This window comes from Mus pahari, chromosome 3, assembly GCF_900095145.1.
Source record: "Mus pahari chromosome 3, PAHARI_EIJ_v1.1, whole genome shotgun sequence".
Lineage (NCBI taxonomy): Eukaryota > Metazoa > Chordata > Mammalia > Rodentia > Muridae > Mus > Mus pahari.
This window is the reverse complement of record NC_034592.1, coordinates 114,666,401-114,686,925: the sequence shown is the minus strand read 5'-3', so window position 1 is coordinate 114,686,925 and position 20,525 is coordinate 114,666,401. Positions and strand designations below refer to the sequence as shown.

Sequence of the window (20,525 nt, the reverse complement as noted above, 5' to 3'; positions counted from 1 at the left end):
TGTTCCCTCCCTCCCCCCGTTAAGCACCCTGCAGTAACCTTTCCCACCCTCCAGAACGTGACCTTTTCTGCCCGGAGGGAGTCCCGAGTACTTCGAGTAGCAACAGGAAGATTTATTCCGACTTCTGATGCAGAGTAAAGTTGCAGGGCCAAAGTTGGTATTATTCAGAGTGTGGGCAAGGTCCTAGGGCTGTGGCCACACCATCTGGTCTCACGCCAGTCACGCCCATCCCCAAGCACCTTGACCCCTTCAGGGCTGTCTCAATGCCACCATCGTACCATAGTGGGTTTTGAAATCTTGGGCTGGCCAGTTGCCCTAGAGAAAAGAGGAGGGGCATCAAACAGCGTCCAGACATTCTCAAGTGGCAGCTTATTTTAATCATCCAGCCCTGAACCCACAGATCCTGAGCTCTTGCTGCTCTCTGGCGGCAGAAGCCGGGAGCCCGGAGCCCCGGGGAATCGCACCTTGTATGCTCCGCTAGGGCAAGGGCAAGCAGAGAGTGACCGCAAGTCTAGAGAGAGGAAGGGAGGCAGCGAGGCGCGCCGGGGCAAAAGCCGGGGTGCAGGAGAGCTGAGGAAAGGAGGACAAGGGGACAGCTAGGACAGAGGACAGTCGTGAGCACCGGCGAGGACCCCCGCAGCCGCTGGACACAGAGCCCCTTCGCTGGCCCGCAGCTTACGCTCGCGCTGGCCGCCCCCTCCTCCCTCCCCGCCGCCCCTCCTCCGTCCCGCCCCCGCGCAGAGTCCCCTGCGCTGCAGAGGCCGCTGCCTGCACTGTCGCTCCGGGAGGAGCCGCCGCTCGCCCGGACACGCTTGGAGAGGGGAGCAGGGAGCAGGGAGCCGGCCCCGGCCCTTCTTTCCTTGGGACTCCGCAGCCACCGCCAGAGCCCGTTCCCGTTGGGACCTTCACGGCCTGGTGACCTCCGCCCCGCTCTCCCTGCAGCGCCGCTCCCTGCGGCCCCTCTGCCGCGGGAACTTGGGCAGGACCGACGGGACCGGCGCGCGGGGCTAGCTCGGGCGCTGCGGCGATGCCCGCGGGTTCCCTCCCTGCCACTTGCTCGCCCTGTGCCTGGGCTCGGGCCCCGACGGCTGCGCCGTGAGATGACTTTCCGCGACATCCTGAGCGTCACTTTCGAAGGACCCCGGGCGAGCAGTAGCACTGGGGGCTCCGGCGCGGGCGGCGGAGCTGGCACGGTTGGCCCCGAGGGTCCGGCGGTGGGCGGCGTGCCGGGTGCCACAGGCGGCGGCGCTGTGGTGGGAACCGGCAGCGGCGAGGACAATCAGAGCTCCACAGCAGAAGCGGGGGCCGCGGCAAGCGGCGAGGTGAATGGCTCGGCGGCCGTCGGGGGGCTAGTAGTGAGTGCGCAGGGCGTGGGAGTGGGTGTCTTCCTAGCCGCCTTCATCCTCACCGCTGTGGCGGGCAACCTTCTCGTCATCCTCTCGGTGGCCTGCAACCGTCACTTACAGACGGTCACCAACTATTTCATCGTGAACCTGGCGGTGGCTGACCTACTACTGAGTGCAGCTGTGTTGCCCTTCTCGGCCACTATGGAGGTTCTAGGCTTCTGGGCCTTCGGCCGAACCTTCTGCGATGTATGGGCCGCGGTGGACGTGCTATGCTGCACTGCCTCCATCCTTAGCCTCTGCACCATCTCTGTGGACCGGTACGTGGGTGTGCGCCACTCGCTCAAGTACCCAGCCATTATGACAGAGCGCAAGGCCGCTGCCATTCTGGCTCTGCTTTGGGCGGTGGCCCTGGTGGTATCTGTGGGACCGCTCCTAGGTTGGAAGGAGCCAGTGCCCCCGGATGAGCGTTTCTGCGGCATCACCGAGGAGGTGGGCTATGCGATCTTCTCTTCCGTATGCTCCTTCTACCTCCCCATGGCAGTGATCGTGGTCATGTACTGCCGCGTGTATGTGGTCGCGCGCAGCACCACGCGCAGCCTCGAGGCAGGCATCAAGAGGGAACCAGGCAAGGCCTCCGAGGTGGTTCTGAGGATCCACTGTCGCGGTGCAGCCACTAGCGCCAAAGGAAATCCGGGGACACAGAGTAGCAAGGGGCACACCTTGCGCAGCTCGCTCTCCGTAAGGCTACTCAAGTTTTCCCGCGAGAAAAAGGCTGCCAAGACCCTAGCCATCGTCGTGGGTGTCTTCGTCCTGTGCTGGTTCCCCTTCTTCTTCGTCCTGCCTCTGGGTGAGTGATTCCCTCACTTTAGACCCTTCCCCTCTGGCCAGTCCCTTCCTGGAAAGCTTAGATGACCCACAGCCTAACTATGGAAGTTTATCAACTTTCTGTTCCCTTACTGTTGGAGAGAGAGAGAGCGAGGGGTTCTTGATACTAATGTGTTTTCCCTTATACAGCCTTCTCACTCTTTCTTACCCTTTGTAGACCTTACAAACCTTGGTCTTGCTTTAGTTCTTTGGAAATCTGAGCAAACATCAACCTGTATGATGTGATCAGAGTGTGTGTGTGTGTGTGTGTGATCCCCATAGATACCCATCTCTGGAAATAGATTGTGGGTGAGCCCACATGCATTCACTGTCAGCAGACCCAAACCAGCCACCTTGTAGCTCAGCAGACACCACCAGAAGTGCTGCTTTCTCCATAGGCGTCCATTTCAGTTGGCCCCACTGGTATCTGGGAGAACCCTGTGGGCTTTCCCTTCTGAAGTCTTCTCTTGAAGAGGTTGGGAGGAGGGGACTGTGGGGGTGGGAAGGACAGGATAGGAAGTGTGTCAGGTGGACACTTACTATGGTTGATAGTCATTAACAGAGTGAACCAGTTCCCTCACAAGGGCCCTGCAGTCCTGGGGGAGGTACAACTGCTCTCAAGGGATGCTTCCCATCTCCTGAGCCTCTCTAAAGGCCCTGGAGCAGGGCCCAAGGGCCAGGACCAGCTCAGGGAGGAGAGGGGGCAGCATGTCTCAGGCTCTTAGCTCTGAGTCATTTTCCTTCTGACTGCAACCTCTCCTGGTGCACCCAGGGCCTCTCCCCCGCTTCCCCCCATCTGACTGCTTGAACTAAGAGACTAAGTCAGGGGAAGAAACAATGACTTGATCCACTGCAAGTCTCTCACCTACACACACACCACCACCACCACCACCACCATCACCACCACCAGCAGCAGCAGCAGCAACAGCCACCACAGTGACTTTTGTATATCGTAACTCAGTTGTGTGACCCTTCTACAAGTCCCTGGATGTTCTCATACTACTTGGGAACAAAACCCAAAAACTGCCTTCCATAGTCTACAGAAGGTAGCCTTCAAGTTTATTATTGTCCATACCGAAATAGGTCACTATTTAGTATTTACTGAAGGAATCCCCAACAGATGTCCTCCCCCATCTGAAAGGGGCTATTCCAGGAAGGGCTGCCTCTCTGTGTCCTGCCCTGGTGCTCAGTGGGTTAGTTCTGGGCCAAGTCTGTTGCCGACCTCTGGTCTTCCCTTTGATTATTTCAGTCTGGACTGTCCCTAAACCTCTTACCTAACTCCCAACCTGTGGGTCTCTACTTAATGCCCCTTTGGCTTATGTTTCACACCTTCACTGGCTTTCCGGCTTTTCCTTTTGTATTGTCACTGAACCCAGAGCAGCACCCAGAACGGTGCCTGGCATATGAGGGTATTGTTTCTCACTGGGTCACAGGCAGCTCGAGTTCAAATCCCCACTCTGTCTCTCGCCAGTCATGTAGCCTCAGGCCTCCATTTCTTCATCTTTAAGTGAGAGTGGTGATGGTGGTGATAGCCCTGATGCGTTGTGAGAGCCAGTGAGTGTTAGCATGAGTGTAACTGAGGCATATGTGAGTGCCATACACCGACCCCCAGCTCCAGTGAAGGAATAACCCCCACACACACTTGAAAATCATCCAGCCCGAGTCCTCTTTGGGATAGGAGACTGTGAAAGCAGTGAAGTAGGAAGAGGGGAAAGATGTTGCAATGACCTTTGTGTGTGCTCTCCCTCCCCCACCCCAAGGCCATCCCACACAGCCCCACCCTGGCCTTGCCTTTTGGAACCTGTTCAAAGGCACCTTATTCCCCTACCTGTTTGTGTCTTGGCTCACCTCAGTCCCTGGTAGGAAATGCCACCTACCTTTTTTACATTTTCCTTTCATTCTTTTCTATATTTTCCTGTTACAGAATAAAGCACAAATGAGGAGAAACTAATATAATTAGCGCCCATGGGCCTGTGGTCACCCATACTGGGCTTGTGCTGGTCCGGCCGTATCTATCTTCTAGCTTTCACTGAATAGATGACAGCTGAACTCAGTGCCCCCCTTTCTCTTCCACTGTTCTGTGTGTCTTCGGAATCTGTACCAATGGCACCCGCTGTGCATTTCCTTCTCAGTCTGCGTTTTTCATCCAACATTATGTCCTTGAGATGCATGCAGTGTGGGGCCGTGATTAGTGCATTTGAAAGCAGTGTATGATGTGTCGATCTAGTCTCCTCCTAGGTTGTTCTCATCATCTGTGGCTAAAGTCAACATAGCAAAAGACTGCTACTGTTTTCTGGGGCCCAGATCACATGTTCCCATCTTCCAGGAAATCATGTCTAAATCCCTGTGACTCTTGCCCCTTGTTGGCATGCACTACTCTTTCCCTGTCCCTGTATCTCTGCTGCTCCTCCTACATGCTATGGGAGCCTTAAAGATGTCTATATCTGGCTCCAAGAGGGGATTGCATGGATGTATGAATATGCAAAGCTATTAAGTTGTATGTTTTAGGATGTGCATGCCAACTCAAACTCCTGGCAGAGCTTAATCCTGAGGAGTTGGCAGTGACGAGCAAACAGGACAGATGCCAAGCAAAGAAGCAGAATATTCCACTCTGCCCTAGCTTGGAGGGCAAAGAGGAAGGCAGAGGCTGCTGTGGGAGAGAGTGGCCTGGAGGCTGTTGAGTCAGGAAGGGGGCCAGGAGGCACAGACATGCCCAAGGCTTGCGAGGGAAGATGTGCCCTTGAACGAGCATTCTGAGCTGTGACACTTTGTGGGGAATGTGGCCTTCAAGGGGCCAACATGTCTTACTTTGGAGGTGTTAGGATAAAGGCTTCAGGGAAATTGAGCAGAGAAGTTTGGAATGAGGGTACTTACAGGAACATGGGGTATAGTCTTCCAGGAAGATAGCAGGAGAAGGATGGAAGACAGGGGAGCAACTATTTAGAAAGAACCAAAAGGAAGTCAAGAAAGACGGCTTCGAGAGAAAAGAGTACAGCTGCACAGGTGGGAAACCATGGGAAACCTTCAGGTCCACGTGAGTGTGCCAGCTGTGACAAGCACCAGACAGAGGCACTGGGAAAGCTCAATGTGTGTCTACAAAGGCCGTAGCTATAGAAATGAAACAACCACACGGCCACTGTCTGGGAGCCACTAGCAGCCCACAGTGCTGCCATTCCCACCATTCATGTTCAGGAGACCCAGCAGCAATACAGATGTAGCTGGTGAGCAGAGACAGCAGGTGTGGGGTAGCTAGAGCTTGAGAGGAAAGTCTGAGATCCCAGAGGATGCTGGAACCGAGAGCTGCAGACTGTGACCTTCCAGCCCCACCATGCTGGCAGGTCATAGCAGATGTCACCTGAGCACTGAGGATGCCGAAGCAGTCTGCTTAGTGAGACCTGGGCCCCTCCAGAAAGAGCAATGTGCTATTTATTGGTCAAGCAAATATCCTGCAAAGAGGGACCAACAACAACAGGTGTACTGAATTGTGAGGCCTCCTGAGGACAGATGCCAGGCACACAAACTCATAAAGGTCCCAGATAAGCGACGGGTCATCTTATTACATCATTTACGTCTACTCACTCTCTCCATGAGGAATAAGCACAGGACATATATTCCACAGAGAGGGGCAGAGGGTACTTAATGGGAACCTTAGACATTACCTGTCTATACTACATACAGCTCCAGGCAGCACAGAAAGGGAGCTTCCGGTGCCCCTGCTGTGGGTGCACACCGGCAGCCCTTGCCCCGGCGAATGGCCACAGGCCTGTCTGCCTTCTTGCTGTGCATCTGTTCCAAGCATAGCAGCACCCCCACAGGACAGGGCTGAACTGAGCAGTGCTTCCTGTTCACTCTCAGAAGCACTCCAAGTCAGACTGGAAAGAATACAGACATAGCCTGTGTAGGGGGGAAAAAGAGCTCTTGATAGGCCTTCCAAGGACAGACACATTTCCTCTGTCCCAAGCAAGCTGACATAGGGCTAAGTGCCATGAAGAACGTCATAAGAATCTATATAAATGGACCCTGGTTACTTCGATATGTGTGGGCAAAGGTAGCAGTCAGAGCCACTCCCTAGGACTTCTCTGAAAATCTTCAAGACAGAGTATGACTAACATAGGGGTACACTGCCAGGACGGAAGTGTCACCTGATCTGAGCTGCTGTCACTGGGACATGTGGTGCATGAGTCTGCTCACCCCCAGCCATCTAGGCAAAGTGTTTAGTTAGATATAAGACAGCCTCTCCTACATGCCCATTATGCCAAAGGGAGCCAGGGGACAGGGACCCCGGCCCCTCACAAGCACCCAGTTTTAGGAGAGCCTTTGGGGTCATAGCTGTCCTCAGAGTCTTCAAGGCTCTATGATCTATATGGCAAGTGCCCCTCAGTGAGGCCCAGAAGCAGGGCTGCTCTGGAAAACTCCATATACAGGGCGCAGCGGCACCTCTTGCCTCCCGATGACACTGGCAGATCCTAGCTTTTCATTTCCATCTCTCTGGTTTTTGACCAAGCATCACTGACTTCTGCAGCTATTTTATTTTTTGCAGTGATGAGGACTGAACCCTAAGAGAGGTGCTCCACCACTGAATCAAACCTCTGGGACCCATTGCTAGCCTCTCAATGCTGCCACCCAGGGCAGCTTCAGAAGCTCTGACAGAAGTTCACACAGTCCATCCAACCCCATGAGCCCATCCCGCCATCTGGGAGCCATAGCTGGGCCTCTCTTTCATAGCCTGTCTCCACGGTCCGGAGAACATCTCTGACCCCCAGACATGGTTCATTGTCTGTCCCAATGCACTAGGCTGTCGATATTCAGTGTGCATCAGTGTGAGGCGAAGAGTCTCACCTCATAGGCACAAAAGAGTGGCAGTGTCGGTGGGAAACCCAGGCTTGTCAGACCTGGGATGGGCAGTCTGTGAGGAAACATATCCAGAAATGAAGCCCAAATAGGAAAATGGAGAAATAAACAACTTATTCATAGACTGGACTACTACACAGCAAGGAAAAATAACAAGTGAATTTTATGGACATTCTACTGGACAGAGTTAGCCAGATCAGGAACATAGTGTGTGCTATATGATTCTATGTGTAAGACATTCAAAAACAGGCAAAATCCAATCAAAGTGGCAATTTAAAAAAAAATCTGGAGAGTGGTTGTGTGGAATGGGGACAATGAGTGCCAACTGAAAGCAAATGCTAGAATGTTCTGTGGCGTTGGAAATGTTCTGTGTCTTGCTCAGGGACAGATGCAAGTGTCATTATCATGTTATATATTTAAGGCGTGCACACTTACCTTAATGCATGCAAATCCAAAAACCTGGTATGTGCCTGTGTAGCACCTTAGCAGAGTGGGTGCTCGGCAAATCTGTGCAGCTCGGGGGGTGGGGGTGGGGGGGTGACAGAGCCTGTGTCTTTGCATATCCTGCATTCCAAAAGGTCTGGAGGACACAGAACAGCCCCATGGTTTATTCCATTTCACTTTAGTTTATCAAAGTATTGTTGTATCTGTTGTTTGTTTTATACTAAAATCATGGGTACCCACAATATTCCTAACTGTAGGGACAGTGTGGTGCAGCTGGTCCCTACTCCTGCCATCTTACCAGACTGAAGCTTTAACAGCTCCTGTTGAGAAACTGAGGTCCAAGAGGAGACATCCATTCTCTGGTATTCAAGACATTTTCTAGTGCCGAGGTTGGGGGGAGGGGCATCTGTGCTATTGTGCGGTGCCTGTGAGGTGTGTGCTTGGCCACGCATTGTCTTCAGAAACCTTTGAGAAGCTTCGGGATCCATGTGTGCCCTTGCTTCCCAGGCGACTGAGAGTTTCAGGCTTGGCTGGTACTTTTCCGGCCCCTGGCCTGGCATTCACTGTTTCTCTTTCATGGGGAGATGATGGTTAGCAGGCCACAGTGTGAGCTCTCAGCTGCTGACAGACACTGTTATCTCGTTTACCACCAGCTCCGGTCCAGGTTCAGGTTCGGGACAGAGTTAAGAGATACAATACTTTTAGGAAACCCAAAAACACTTATCATACGTAAATATTAGGGTCACAAACTGTCTCCCCCAACTCTCATTCCTGGTCTAGTCGTCAGCGAGGCACCATTGTGCTGAGTCTGGTCTATGATGGCACCTTGCCCTCCAGAAAGTCCTAGACTGAGTCCCTCTCCTCTGTCCTTCCAGGGCCATGTTGGAGTCCCTGTGCCCTCCTTGCTCCTCTCGCTCATCCACCTGCTCTGCCCTCCATCCTTGGCTCTCAGTATGTTGAGCTCAGCCTCATCCTAGCTCTCACCTCCCTGTCTCTAACTGCGCCTCCCATTCCCGAGAGCCAGCCAATCCCATGACTTAGCACTTCGTTTGCTCTGGGCACGTTTAACTCCTTCTCATATCTTAATTCCTGTGAGTCTCAAATCCAGAACTCAAATCCCACCATTCTCCCCGGCGGTACCATGGTGTGCTGATTAATGCATTTTCCTTGGCTCTGGGGTGAGACTGATTTGTAGCATCTGTCCATTCCTGTGGTGTAAATATCCTCATCATAGACAGTTGTGTTACTGAAAAACACCAACACCCAGGTTATAAGATTCTTGAGAATGGAACAGTCAGCTTTAGGAGTCAGTACAAACCATCTAGCTGAGAATGTCACAGAGTTATCAACTCTACCTAGCTCTCTGCCCAGGGACAGCCTCAGGGTGTCCTCGGGCACCTTTGTAAGTTCCCTTCAGCTCTGATTCTCTTAAGTTCTTTCCTTTCTAGTGGATCTGCTTCTATCGGTTTCTGCCAGCCTTCTGTATCTTCCGTCTCCCTTCATACATGCAGCACAAGACCTACTTAGAGCTGTCTTGAGGTATGCGCACCCCACCCTGCACGAGGCCTTCCTTTTCTCTGCCATCTCACCGGTATCTCTCCTCCCTTATAGCTACTTGTAAAACATCCCTGACACTTCCTAAACAATATTCTGATATTAGTCCTCCTCCTCCTCCTCCTCCTCCTCCTCCTTCTCCTCCTCCTCTTCCTCCTCCTCCTCCTCCTCCTCACCCCCCCCTCACCAGCATGTCTCAGCCCACTCAGGCAAGGCACATACCTACCTGCCTTTGGCACTGTCACCAGTGGAAACCCAGCAGTCACACTTCAGGGTGCTTTCATCCTCTTCTGTGGTGACAGCCTTGCCTCTTGGACTCTCAGCATCCCTCGGGTCTTACCCTGCCTGCACACTTCTCTGGTGGTACCCTCGGCCTCCTTAGTAGGTCCTTCTTCCCCCTCTGAGCCCCATTTAACTTCAGGTCCACATTCCAGGCCTTCGGACCATATGAATTTTCTGTCTCGCTGTAACAAATGGCCGCTGATTTAGAGGCTTACAACAATGAATCATCTTCTGGGGTTGAAGGTCAAAAGTCCTCCAATCAAGGTCCTGGCAGGGCTGTCTCCCTAGGGGATCTAGGGAAAAGATGTCAGCTGACCTTCTGCAGTCTGGGAGACAGCTCTGGTCCCTCCTCCTTGCATGAGTTCTGTAGTGTCCCCCATCACATCACTCCCTGACTCTCACCCCCTGCTGGGACCCTTGTGCCAATCTGGCTTAATTGCCATAGCCATGAAAGGTCTGGACATCCGGGGTCCCTCACTCCATCTGCACTCCCACACCCCCAACACTATCCCTCCCTGAGCTCACTCCCCCTGAGCCTGCCAGTTACCATCTTCTCACTTGGCAAGCAGCATCTCTCGGCACCCTCTGGTGCCCACAGCCTGAGCATCGCCCTCACTTCCTCTTCCACCCCATGCTACCCACTGAGCATCTCTCTCTTCAGCCTGTCTCATTTTTCCCATTCCCACCACTCCACCTACACAAATCAGTCAAATATCCTCTGTGCCCACTACTGTCAACCTTCCTAGCAGGAGCTGACCCTCCTAACAATGCCACGAGGTCAATGCTGCTGTGCGCATGAGAAAAATTGACAGGGAGGCTAAATAATGTGACCAAAGTTCCCAGCTCCCTTGGCGTAAGGTCTAGCATTGAAACCCGGGCACTTTGGCCCCCAGAGTCCTTGTTATTATTGCTTGCCTGAATGAGAGACTGGGTTGGTCCAGGGTAAAATGTCTGTAGCCATATTTTCAGCTTTAAACAGTACCCAGTCCCTCCAGGCTCCGTGTGCCAAATGTCCTTCTGCACTAGCTGCCGGTCATGAGGAGGATCTAAGGATCTGAGCATGCTCGTAGAGCCTAGCTTCTTCCTGGGTAACCTGGGCTCTGACAGACCAAAGCTGAAACCCCATGGTTCTTGAGTTAAGCCCTAAGTAGTAGAAGACTTGCCTTCCCCTCTTTGCCAGTGACGAAACAAAACAGATGTTGGCCCCGTGCTTGGGCAGTGTCCAGGTTACTCAATGCTGGGACACCTGCCCATGGTGACCACTTCCAGGAGGAACCTTCTGTCCTAGGCAGAAGTTTCTATCCTGCACAAACCCAGGAGCACTCTCCGTGTTGTCCAGAGAGGTTTCTTCTTAGAACAAGTGCAACCTCAATGAGCACTGGGTAGACCCGCAGACCCTGTCACGCAACATGCATGAGGCCACAGAGTGGGGCAGGGGAGACCAGTAAGGGAGTGACACAGAGCAGGGGAAGAACGGGACCAGAATGGGAGCATAAAGGGATAGTCAGGGGGATGAGACAAGAACACGATAAACGGTACGACCCGGCACATGCCCACAGGAGGCCAGAGTCTGAGAGCCTGGGCTCCCATCCATCGTGAACTCTGAGAGCTGCCCTACCATGTCCTGTGTCCCTCAGCCCATAACAGAGGCCAAGGTCAACATTCTCTGCCAGCTCTGGAGAGCCAAGCAGTCCTGAAGCAGGCAATCTTGGAGCCCTGAAGAACATCTGGCCCATTCCTGATCTATCTCAAACAAGGAGAGTCTGCCAGTGACCCTTCACCTCAGCGCCCTCAATATGCCCTTCTGTGTCCTTTCAATCTCTATGGGCACAGATCTCACCTAGGCCACCTCTTCCTGACAGCCCTCCATGGTTGTTTTCAAGTGTTTCTTTTCATTCTCCCCACTTCCCTCCCTCTCTGCAGCCATCTGAACTTCTGGGATTTTTCTCCGCACTATGAGGTATTCTTGCTGCCTCGGGACCTTCGCTCATGCTCTTTCTTCAACCCGGAACTTACTTTCCCAAGATGAATGTCTAGCCCCCTCCTTATTGGGTCTCCCTTACAGGTCCTCAGTTCAAGTACTTTATCAGAGACGTCTGTCTGGCTATAAGGGACAGAGGTCCAGAGTCTCTTGAGACGGAGAGACTGTGAGCACCAGTTGTAAGAGCCACCAAATGTCCAACTGGGAGAAAGGGGGCATACTGGGCTAGTGTTCCTTCTCTCCTGACCCTGCTGGTGGGAGGTATCAGAAGATGGCAGGTTTCTACTACCTTGGATCTCTCAGCCAGAGGGCTAGTATGCTCTCCACAGACATCAGTAATGGAGGGAGTACAAAAGCAGGGAGTGGGGGACACAGCCTGATAGTTCATGGTCAGCCGCAACTTATGCTCAGGGCTGGCTGTGAATTGTGACAACCTGCCAAGGACATGCTCCTTACTGGGGATGCCAGAAGAGACTGTTAGTCACAGAGCCTGCCCCTCAGCCTGAGAGCTGCCCGTCCTCCCCAGGGCTTGACCTATTTGCTCATCTCTCTCTCTGTCTTACCCCAGATCCCAGGAGCTCCTCCTCAGCCTGCCTTTTTGCTCCTTGAAAGATAACACTGGTCTGGGATAAACCAGGCTAAAAGGAGCCCTTGCCTTCCTTGGCCCAGTGTGTGCCCGGCTGAGCGGACACGTTTACCTGCTGAGCGGACAGATGCTTTTATGACCAGCAGTGTCCCCGTTGCAGGACACTAAACTATACCTCTTATACCACATCGGAGTTAGCAGGCTCTGTGACAAATCCTGAGACAGTTAACTGAAAAGGGGAGAGCTTTCTTATTGGGTCATTGCTTGGGAGGCTGCAGTCTGATTGGCTGGCTGGCCGTTTGGGGGCAGGTGGTGGGGCAGGATGTCATGGCAGCAATGAGTGGCTGAAAACAGAAGAGGAGTCTCTCTCTCTCTCTCTCTCTCTCTCTCTCTCTCTCTCTNTNTNTNTCNNCTCTCTCTCTCTCTCTCTCTCTCTCTCTCTCTCTCNCACACACACACACACACACACACACACACACACACAGTGACCTAAATCCTCTAGCTAGCCCCTACTTCTTAAAGGTTCCACCACCTCCCAGTAGCTGCATGGACTGGGGAACCACACCTTCCAGAAAACTAACAACCCTCGTACAGGACTTGTGGGAAGGCAGGTGGGTGCCACCAAGCCAGTGGGGTGGAAACTGAACAGGGGTGTGGGTGGGGGGGCTAGAGGGAAGCCCGAGTAGGAGGACCTCCTTGTGTCTAAACGTGAAGCGGGTGGAAGGCACCCTGTGTGAAGCTGTCACTTCTTACACACTGCCAGGTGTGTAAGAAGAGCATCAGGGACAACCATGTGTAACAACCCAAAAGCAAGAGAAGGTAGGCCATCACGGAGAGCAGAGTGACCACATAGCTCATGCAAAGACACACCGCAGACAGAGAGTGCCAGACTGGAGAAAGGGCTGCAGCACTGGGGGACAGGAGAAAGGTAGAGGCTACGGCTGGGCAGCACACAGTAGCCTCCTTGGTAAAAAACAACTTCTAAAGCAAGTTTGCCCAGCTGGACTTTGTACCCATAAGAAATCAGAGAATGATGTTCAGGATGGGAGAGTGAGCCCACTAGAACCAAGGAGGAGGGTGCCCGAGTACTGAGAGTGGTAGCCTCAGCCCCGAGACTCCCATAGACCCATTGAGACTTTCATAGTCTTAGTCTGTACTGTGTTGCTGTAACAAAACAGTGGAGATTAACAACCTTATCAAGAAAAGAGGTTTATTTGTCTCTCGGTTCTGATAGCTGGGAAGCCCAGACAACATCATCATCAGTATCTAGGAAGGGCTTATGGGAGCATCACAGCATGGGAGAGAATGGAAGGGGAAATGGCAGAGTATAGGAGGAACAGGTATGTGGGGTGGTCTTGATTTACATCCCAGTCTTACAAGGCCTGACCCATTCCCACTAGACAGCATTAACGCGTCTGTAAGAATGGAGCCGCCGCCACCGCTACCGCCACCACCTACCTTCCACGAGGCCCCACCCATTACACATTGTCCCACCTCAGTATGCACTGAGGACCAAGCATCCACAGCACCAGTCACAGAGCTGATGCACCAAGGGGGGATGGGCAGGGTCCACCAGCTGTCTCTGGCAGACTAGGGGGCGTGGTGATGACTGAGAAAGATTCGTTCACTGATGCCCCTGTGGCACTGTCCTGGCAAGTGCCCATCTTCAGGGGTCTTGGGACAGCTCCCCACCCCACACATACCGTGAAACAGGAGGGGGGGATGTTCCTACACCCCTTCAGACCCAAGATCCTTTCAAGGTGTGTGAGCTGCAGAGAAAGCATGGAGAGAGGGAGGGAGGAGTACAGGGAGGTGGAGCTGGAGCACTCCAGGCATCCACCCCAACCGCCTGGGGCCACAACAAGAAATGTCTCCCAGAACCTGCTGCCCACGGAATCTGCCACCTGCAGCAAAGAAGCCTAGGTATCTGTCTTAGTCATGGTTTCTATTCCTGTACGACATCATGACCAAGAAGCAAGTTGGGGAGGAAAGGGTTTATTTGGCTTACATTTCCATACTGCTGTTGGTCACCAAAGGATGCAGGACTGGAACTCAAGCAGGTCACTGCTTGTGGACGTTGTACATCGTGGTGCGGAGCCTAGTGCGCACCACGATGTACAACGTCCACAACATGGAGGGATGTTCTTTACTGGCTTGCTTGCTCTGGCTTGCTCAGCCTGCTCTCTTATAGAACCCAAGACTACCAGCCCAGAGATGGTCCCACCCCTTGGTCACTAACTGAGAAAATGCCCTGCAGCTGGATCTCATGGAGGCATTTCCCCAACTGAAGCTCCTTTCTCTGCGATAACTCCAGTTGTGTTAAGTTGACATACATTTAGCCAGTACAATTGACCCCTTGTCAACTTGACACACAAACACATCACTAGTAAGCCTCAATCCTTAGTTCTTATTCATCCCCAAGATCTAAATAACTTTAAAAGTCCCACAGTCTTTACATATTAAAAGCTCAATCCCTTTAAAATATCCAGTATCTTTTAAAATACTAAGTACTTTAAAATTCAAAGTCTCTTAACTGTGGGCTTCACTAAAAAACTTCCAAGAGGGAAAAATATCAGGGCACAGTCACAATCAAAAGCAAAATCAAACTCCAACCATCCAATGTCTGGGATCCAACTCACGATCTTCTAGGCTCCTCCAAGGGCTTGGGCCACTTCTCCAGCCATGCCCTTTGTAGCACACAGCTTTTCCTCTAGGCTCCAGGTGCCTGTACTCCACTGCTGCTGCTGTTCTTGGTGGTCATTCATGGTCCTGGCATCTCCAAAACACTGCATTACCCCTTCAGTCCTGGGCCATCAATTGCAACTGAGCTGCACCTTCACCAATGGCCTTCCATGGCCTCTCACGGTGCAGAGCCTCAGCTGCTCTGTGTGAACTCTTCATGCCTTCAAAACCAGTACCACCTGGGTGACTCTTACACATTACCAAGTCCTGCTCCAGCACAAAGTACAACCTTGGCTATCTCTGGAACACAGCCTCTTTGTGCTCTCAGAAAATACTTCCCAGAAGATGTCACCTCAATGATGCTGGTCTCTTCTTAATCACCGCTAATTCCTTAGCTCCAGCTAACCAGCGTCAATAGTCCCAGTAATGCAAAGGTTTCACTTTAGTGTTTCTGGTATCTTGTTAATCACAGCTGATTCTTCAGCCCCAGCTAACCAGAACCACAGAATCTTCATAATCCAAAATAGCAATGGCCCTGAAAAGAGTCTTTAATTTTCCCTCTGAAATTACACAAGCCAGGCCTCCATCTTCTGCACTGTTCTCAACATTATCTTCCAAGCTCCTACACAACATTCCAAAGAGCTCTTAACACAGAATGGATCTTCTGGTCCAAAGTTCCAAAGTCCTTCCACAATCCTCCCCAAAACATGGTCAGGTTGTCACAGGAATACCCCACACTGCTGGTACCAATTTGTCTTAGTCAGGGTTTCTATTCCTGCACAAACATCATGACCAAGAAGCAAGTTGGGGAGGAAAGGGTTTATTTGGCTTACATTTCCATACTGCTGTTGATCACCAAAGGATGCAGGACTGGAACTCAAGCAGGTCAGAAAGCAGGAGCTGATGCAGAAGCCATGGAGGGATGTTCTTTACTGGCTTGCTTGCTCTGGCTTGCTCAGCCTGCTCTCTTATAGAACCCAAGACTACCAGCCCAGAGATGGTCCCACCCCTTGGTCACTAACTGAGAAAATGCCCTGCAGCTGTATCTCATGGAGGCATTTCCCCAACTGAAGCTCCTTTCTCTGCGATAACTCCAGTTGTGTCAAGTTGACACACATTTAGCCAGTACAGTACCCTAAGCAGTATATCTGCACACAGTGGTTAGACACAGAGTAAGAACTGGTTGTGGCAGAGTCTGTGGGGCCCATCCATCTCCCTCAGACCTCCAGTTTGCACAGGCCCACTCCTAAGTGCCTGTCTGCATCTCTTACTCACAGGCTTCCATAACATACTCATTCTTGCAATGAAGCACGCAGAAAGTGGGGGGAATTTAATAGCTGAAGAAATCAGCTGGATACTGATAGGGATGAGCGTTAGGTACCCATATCCCTCACCATTGGTGGGAAAACCCAAAGATCTCCTTTGGGGTTCAGCCTCAGTTTCCCACATTAGCAACTGACTTTCCAGCATACCTCTCCCTGTGTCAGCAGCTACCCAAGGTGTTTCACTATCAGGCTAAAGGCTTGCACTTGAACCCTGTCTCAGAGCTTGCTTCTGAGAAAACTCAAAGTTGGTCAGACCTCAGGGGAAGCAGAAGGAAATTGTTGGGTCTGGAAGCCTGTCTTTGAATCCCAGCCCCTTCGGGTGTGAGGAATTCCCCATTCCAGTAAGACTCTGAACAAGTCAGTTGTGCATAAATTAAAGTATCGGTGTTTGCAGTAAGACCGGGACAGCACTAAAACATGGCATGCTGTCCACAGATCTGAATAAAGCTCGGCTGGCAACAACCACTTGACAACATAGTCCACTGATGTGTCAGCCACCGCTAAACAGAAAAGATGCAGTCTGAGTCAGAATGGTATTTCCGGCATTTGGCCTGACTTTGCAGCCGTTGAGGGATGCTATTCTTGAGGGCAAGCTTCCTGCAGGACAGGGTCCTTCAGGCATTTTCCAGGAACTGCCTAACCCTTCTGCAAGGGGAAATAAGCCTTACTGAGCCCTGGTACCCATAACCCCACCGTATTTCAGCTACTGTCTCTGACCACTCTCTAGATACAGACAGTAGGTCCTCTCCCAAGTCTGTGGTACCTCTCTGAAAAGCCACAGGGCAGGGGAGGGATAAGTCGATACTAGGGGAGGGGTAGGGGGGTTGGTTTGCTTGCTATTCAATGAACTGAACCTGGGGCTCTCAAATGCTGTATGAGTTCTCTGGTGCTGATCTATATTATCTCTAGCCCGACACATTTAGATTAAAATCCTGCTAAGCACTGAGCCCTGAAATTTATGAATCCCATCTAGAGAAGCATTATTGTCTGAGGATGAGATAGGTGAGAGGTGGCCTCTAGACTGCACCTTTGCACTCAGTCCCCTTCCCCTGAGAACGGTTTCCTTGGGGTCCATATGGGGGGATAGTGCTGGAGATATTTGTGGGAAACAAGGTCTTAGTGCCTGTTTGTACTTGTCTGGTGTTCTGTTCCCCAGCCTAAAACCATCCCAGCTTTTCCTCAACACTTTCCCGGGCACAGCCTTACAGGGCTACATTTTGACAGCCATGGGTATTGTGCTCTGGACTGGGTCTCTCACCAGCTTAAAAATGCCTAGAGCTCTAACTCCCCACAGAAGGAAAGCTGTGCCTTCATTCGAGGTCCTCCATTGTGGAGCCGAGATGAGATGTGGTGAGCTCACCCTGCAGGATAGCCACAGGCTCTGTGCCTGTCTGGTCCTGACCAAGTCTGAGATGGTTGGAAGCTGTCGCTGCGCCTACAATCAGCCCTGTGCCCCACGGATAGTCACACTGTCACCCAGAGCCAGCACCACAGTTTCATGACTCCTCTACAGCACCCAGCACTGGGCAAACCTCACCTTTTCTGTGCTTAGGCAGTAGGCAGTAGAGTACACCGCAGAGACCAAGTGTTGTAAAATGCTGTACAAAAGATTGCAAATGAACTCACTTGCTGGAAAAGGTTGTCAAAATATTTTTTTACATGAGACTTGTAGCAGAATCATACTTCCACATCAACGTCTTAAAGAACAAGACTTGCTGGTGTCCTCTAGAAACTGTCCTCAGCAGAGAGACCTCCAAGCTGGCGGCAGTAACTGGGCTCCACAGCAAAGACTGGTGCAGCGGGTTTCTGGCAGTCTCTGGGAGGTTGCTGTAGTCGCCCGGCTCATAAGCCTGGCAAATGACAGCCTCTGCCCCATCTTGGGGAACGTTTAGGGACATTGCTTCCACTTTTCGAGCTCAGGGCACACGCAGTCTCCAGTTTCTATAGGAAATTGGCTGAAAGTGGTTTGGTCTCTTTCGTTGGGATTTGTTGCCTGTGCACAAATAGTCGAACTCGGAAAACAAGAAGATGGTTCTTTTTCCTCATCTATGTTCATAGAGAGAGACACTCCCACCCCCTTGATAGCACCTCGTGACTCAGCTTCTGAGGTCGGCAGCAGACCTTTGTCAACCTCCCTCTTAACCCCATCAGTTAATTACCCTCTGTTCTCTGCAGGCTCTCTGTTCCCTCAGCTGAAACCATCAGAGGGCGTCTTCAAGGTCATTTTCTGGCTGGGCTACTTCAATAGCTGTGTGAACCCGCTCATCTACCCCTGCTCCAGTCGCGAGTTCAAGCGCGCCTTCCTCCGCCTCCTGCGCTGCCAGTGTCGCCGCCGCCGCCGCCGCCTCTGGCGAGTCTACGGCCACCACTGGCGAGCCTCGACCGGCGACCCGCGCTCCGACTGCGCCCCCAGCCCGCGCATCGCACCCCCAGGGGCTCCCCTAGCCCTCACTGCACACCCGGGCCCTGGCTCCGTAGACACGCCGGAGGCGCAGGCTTCGGTCTCCGGCCGTCGAAAGCCAGCCTCCGCCCTCCGGGAGTGGAGGCTGCTCGGGCCGCTACAGAGACCCACGACCCAGCTGCGTGCGAAGGTGTCCAGCCTGTCCCATAAGATCCGCTCTGGGGGCGCGCGGCGCGCGGAGACTGCGTGTGCCCTGCGCTCGGAAGTAGAAGCAGTTTCCCTAAACGTTCCCCAAGATGGGGCAGAAGCTGTCATCTGCCAGGCTTATGAGCAGGGCGACCTCAGCAACCTCCGGGAGACTGACATTTAAGGACCGAAATTCAGGCTGGGGAAGGTTCTGGGGCCAGGGGTGGGGTGCTTTATGGGATGCTGCCTTCGGATCCAAGACTCTGACCAGGGTGGCTGCTCCATCTCACCCCAGAGCAACCGGAGCTGGACCTGGGGGTCGGAGCACTCCGAAGGTGGTGGGTTATGGTGCCGCCTGCTGGACATAGTTGTCCAGAGCTCTTCCTGAAAGGGAAGGGCTGCAGGATTCGCCCTTCTCATCCAGTCTAAGAAACTGTGTAGTCAGCTCCTGATGTCTAGGCAGAGGACTTCAGGTATAGCTACTCCCCTTGGGGAGGAAGAGGTACAAATTCTTGTTTTGCTGCTCCCAGGGAAAAGATCCGTGGACAGTTTCTACTCCTTACTGCCACCTGGAGGAAGTCAATGGACCTACCATAGGACCTGCCATACAGCAAGCTTTGGTGGCATATTGGATGCCCGCCGTACAAATCTGTTTTTACCCTGGGCCCACTGTCCCCTTACCCACACTCCTAACTGTATGAACCCCTCACCATCCCCCCGCCCTGGGGCCTTACTGTTTACACTGTGTACATAGTTCATCGTGCCTGTCTGTGCCCATCACTTCTCACTGGGATTCCAGGCTGCCAACAGGGGAGAGCCTTATTTATCATTTTGAGACCTATTTATTGGTAAGAGTACTTATATTTTGTTCAGACTGTGCAAACTGTCCATCTTTGGCCTGTAATTCATATAGAGCCTCCTTCTGAAATCCTTAGACCATCACAGGACAGTCTGTGTTCATCTTGCTGTTTGTGGCGGGACGGTCATATAGATCAGAAACATACTTTGGGAGCTGGTTCTCTATCCATGGGGTCACTGCTGCCCTGTGAATCTTTTAGAGAGACTAAAGGACTTTGGGGCTTTGTTGGCTTTTGAAAGTCACATAAGCACAGACTTTCTATCGGCCCCACCCCCACCCTCCCAAATGCATCTGCAATGCTCTGAGGGCCTCAGGGAACATAGTGGCTACATCACGCAAGTGACAAATCATTACAGAGGATAGACACACCCAAGCAGACAAGCGTGTGAATGTTAAGAAAAGCCATACCTAGATGTAATGTTCCTTAGCTCTGAGTAGAGACATACATCCCACGGATCAATCAGTCTCTGAAAAGAAAATATCAACCACATGTATGCAACCTGCGTGGGACTGATAACTGGGAGCAATCAGCCCTTAGAGGGGTAGTTTTCTAAACAAGACCCTGAAAATGGAAGAGCCAGTTACTGGCTCCAACAAGGATCAGTGTTGTGAACCCAGAGTTTCTGTCCTTTACTAAGGAAGTAGTCTGCCTGAAACTCCAAGCCTTTCACGATCATTTTACAAGATCAAAAAGGAGTGGCGGCAGGGACCAGAAGGAAATGGTTTACAAAGCGATCTGGGATCTGCATTTTCAAAGCACCCAAGTACAGAGAAGCCGTTATAGCAGGCACTGGGAATGTGCTACCTACACCAAAGTGCCCCTTTTGTATATACTGGCCTCCTTGAAGCTAGGGGCAGGCTTCTTGCACTGGAGGGATCCATGGGTAAAGTCAGAAATCAGTCAGTTGGTAGCCCCCAGTTACTGAGCACTGACCTCTCGGGTAGAAGGGAGCCAGGTTTGCTTTAAATGCCGGCTTAGGTGTTTGGGATCCCACTCAGTACTTGTACCAAGCACAGCAGTCATCCATGACCAGGCTTTAGCCCTATGCCCTGTGCACACTGCTGCTGCTCACACCAGGAACTGAGCGCAAATGAGGAGCAGAAGGCTGCAGAGCCCCGAGCAAGGGTCTCTTCAGCAGAGGCCTCCACAGATCTTGTTTTGTA

At 52.3% G+C, this 20,525-nt stretch overlaps 1 protein-coding gene across 1 annotated transcript; it reads left to right on the top strand.

The window, feature by feature from the left end:
- The first annotated feature begins 407 nt into the window (after positions 1-407).
- Positions 408-19,922, top strand: Adra1d (adrenoceptor alpha 1D). The gene is made up of 2 exons (XM_021194749.2): positions 408-2,193; positions 18,091-19,922. Exons 1-2 carry the CDS (start codon positions 1,101-1,103, stop codon positions 18,684-18,686), a joined length of 1,689 nt encoding a protein of 562 aa, XP_021050408.1. The 5' UTR covers positions 408-1,100; the 3' UTR covers positions 18,687-19,922.
- The last annotated feature ends 603 nt before the right edge of the window (positions 19,923-20,525 follow it).

What these genes read in the sequence shown, in the direction of transcription:
- Adra1d (XM_021194749.2), top strand. Translation starts at nt 1,101, where the DNA reads ATGACTTTCCGCGACATCCTGAGCGTCACTTTCGAAGGACCCCGGGCG. An exon ending in CTTCTTCGTCCTGCCTCTGG is followed by an intron (nt 2,194 to 18,090) that starts GTGAGTGATTCC and finishes TGTTCTCTGCAG; the next exon opens with GCTCTCTGTTCCCTCAGCTG.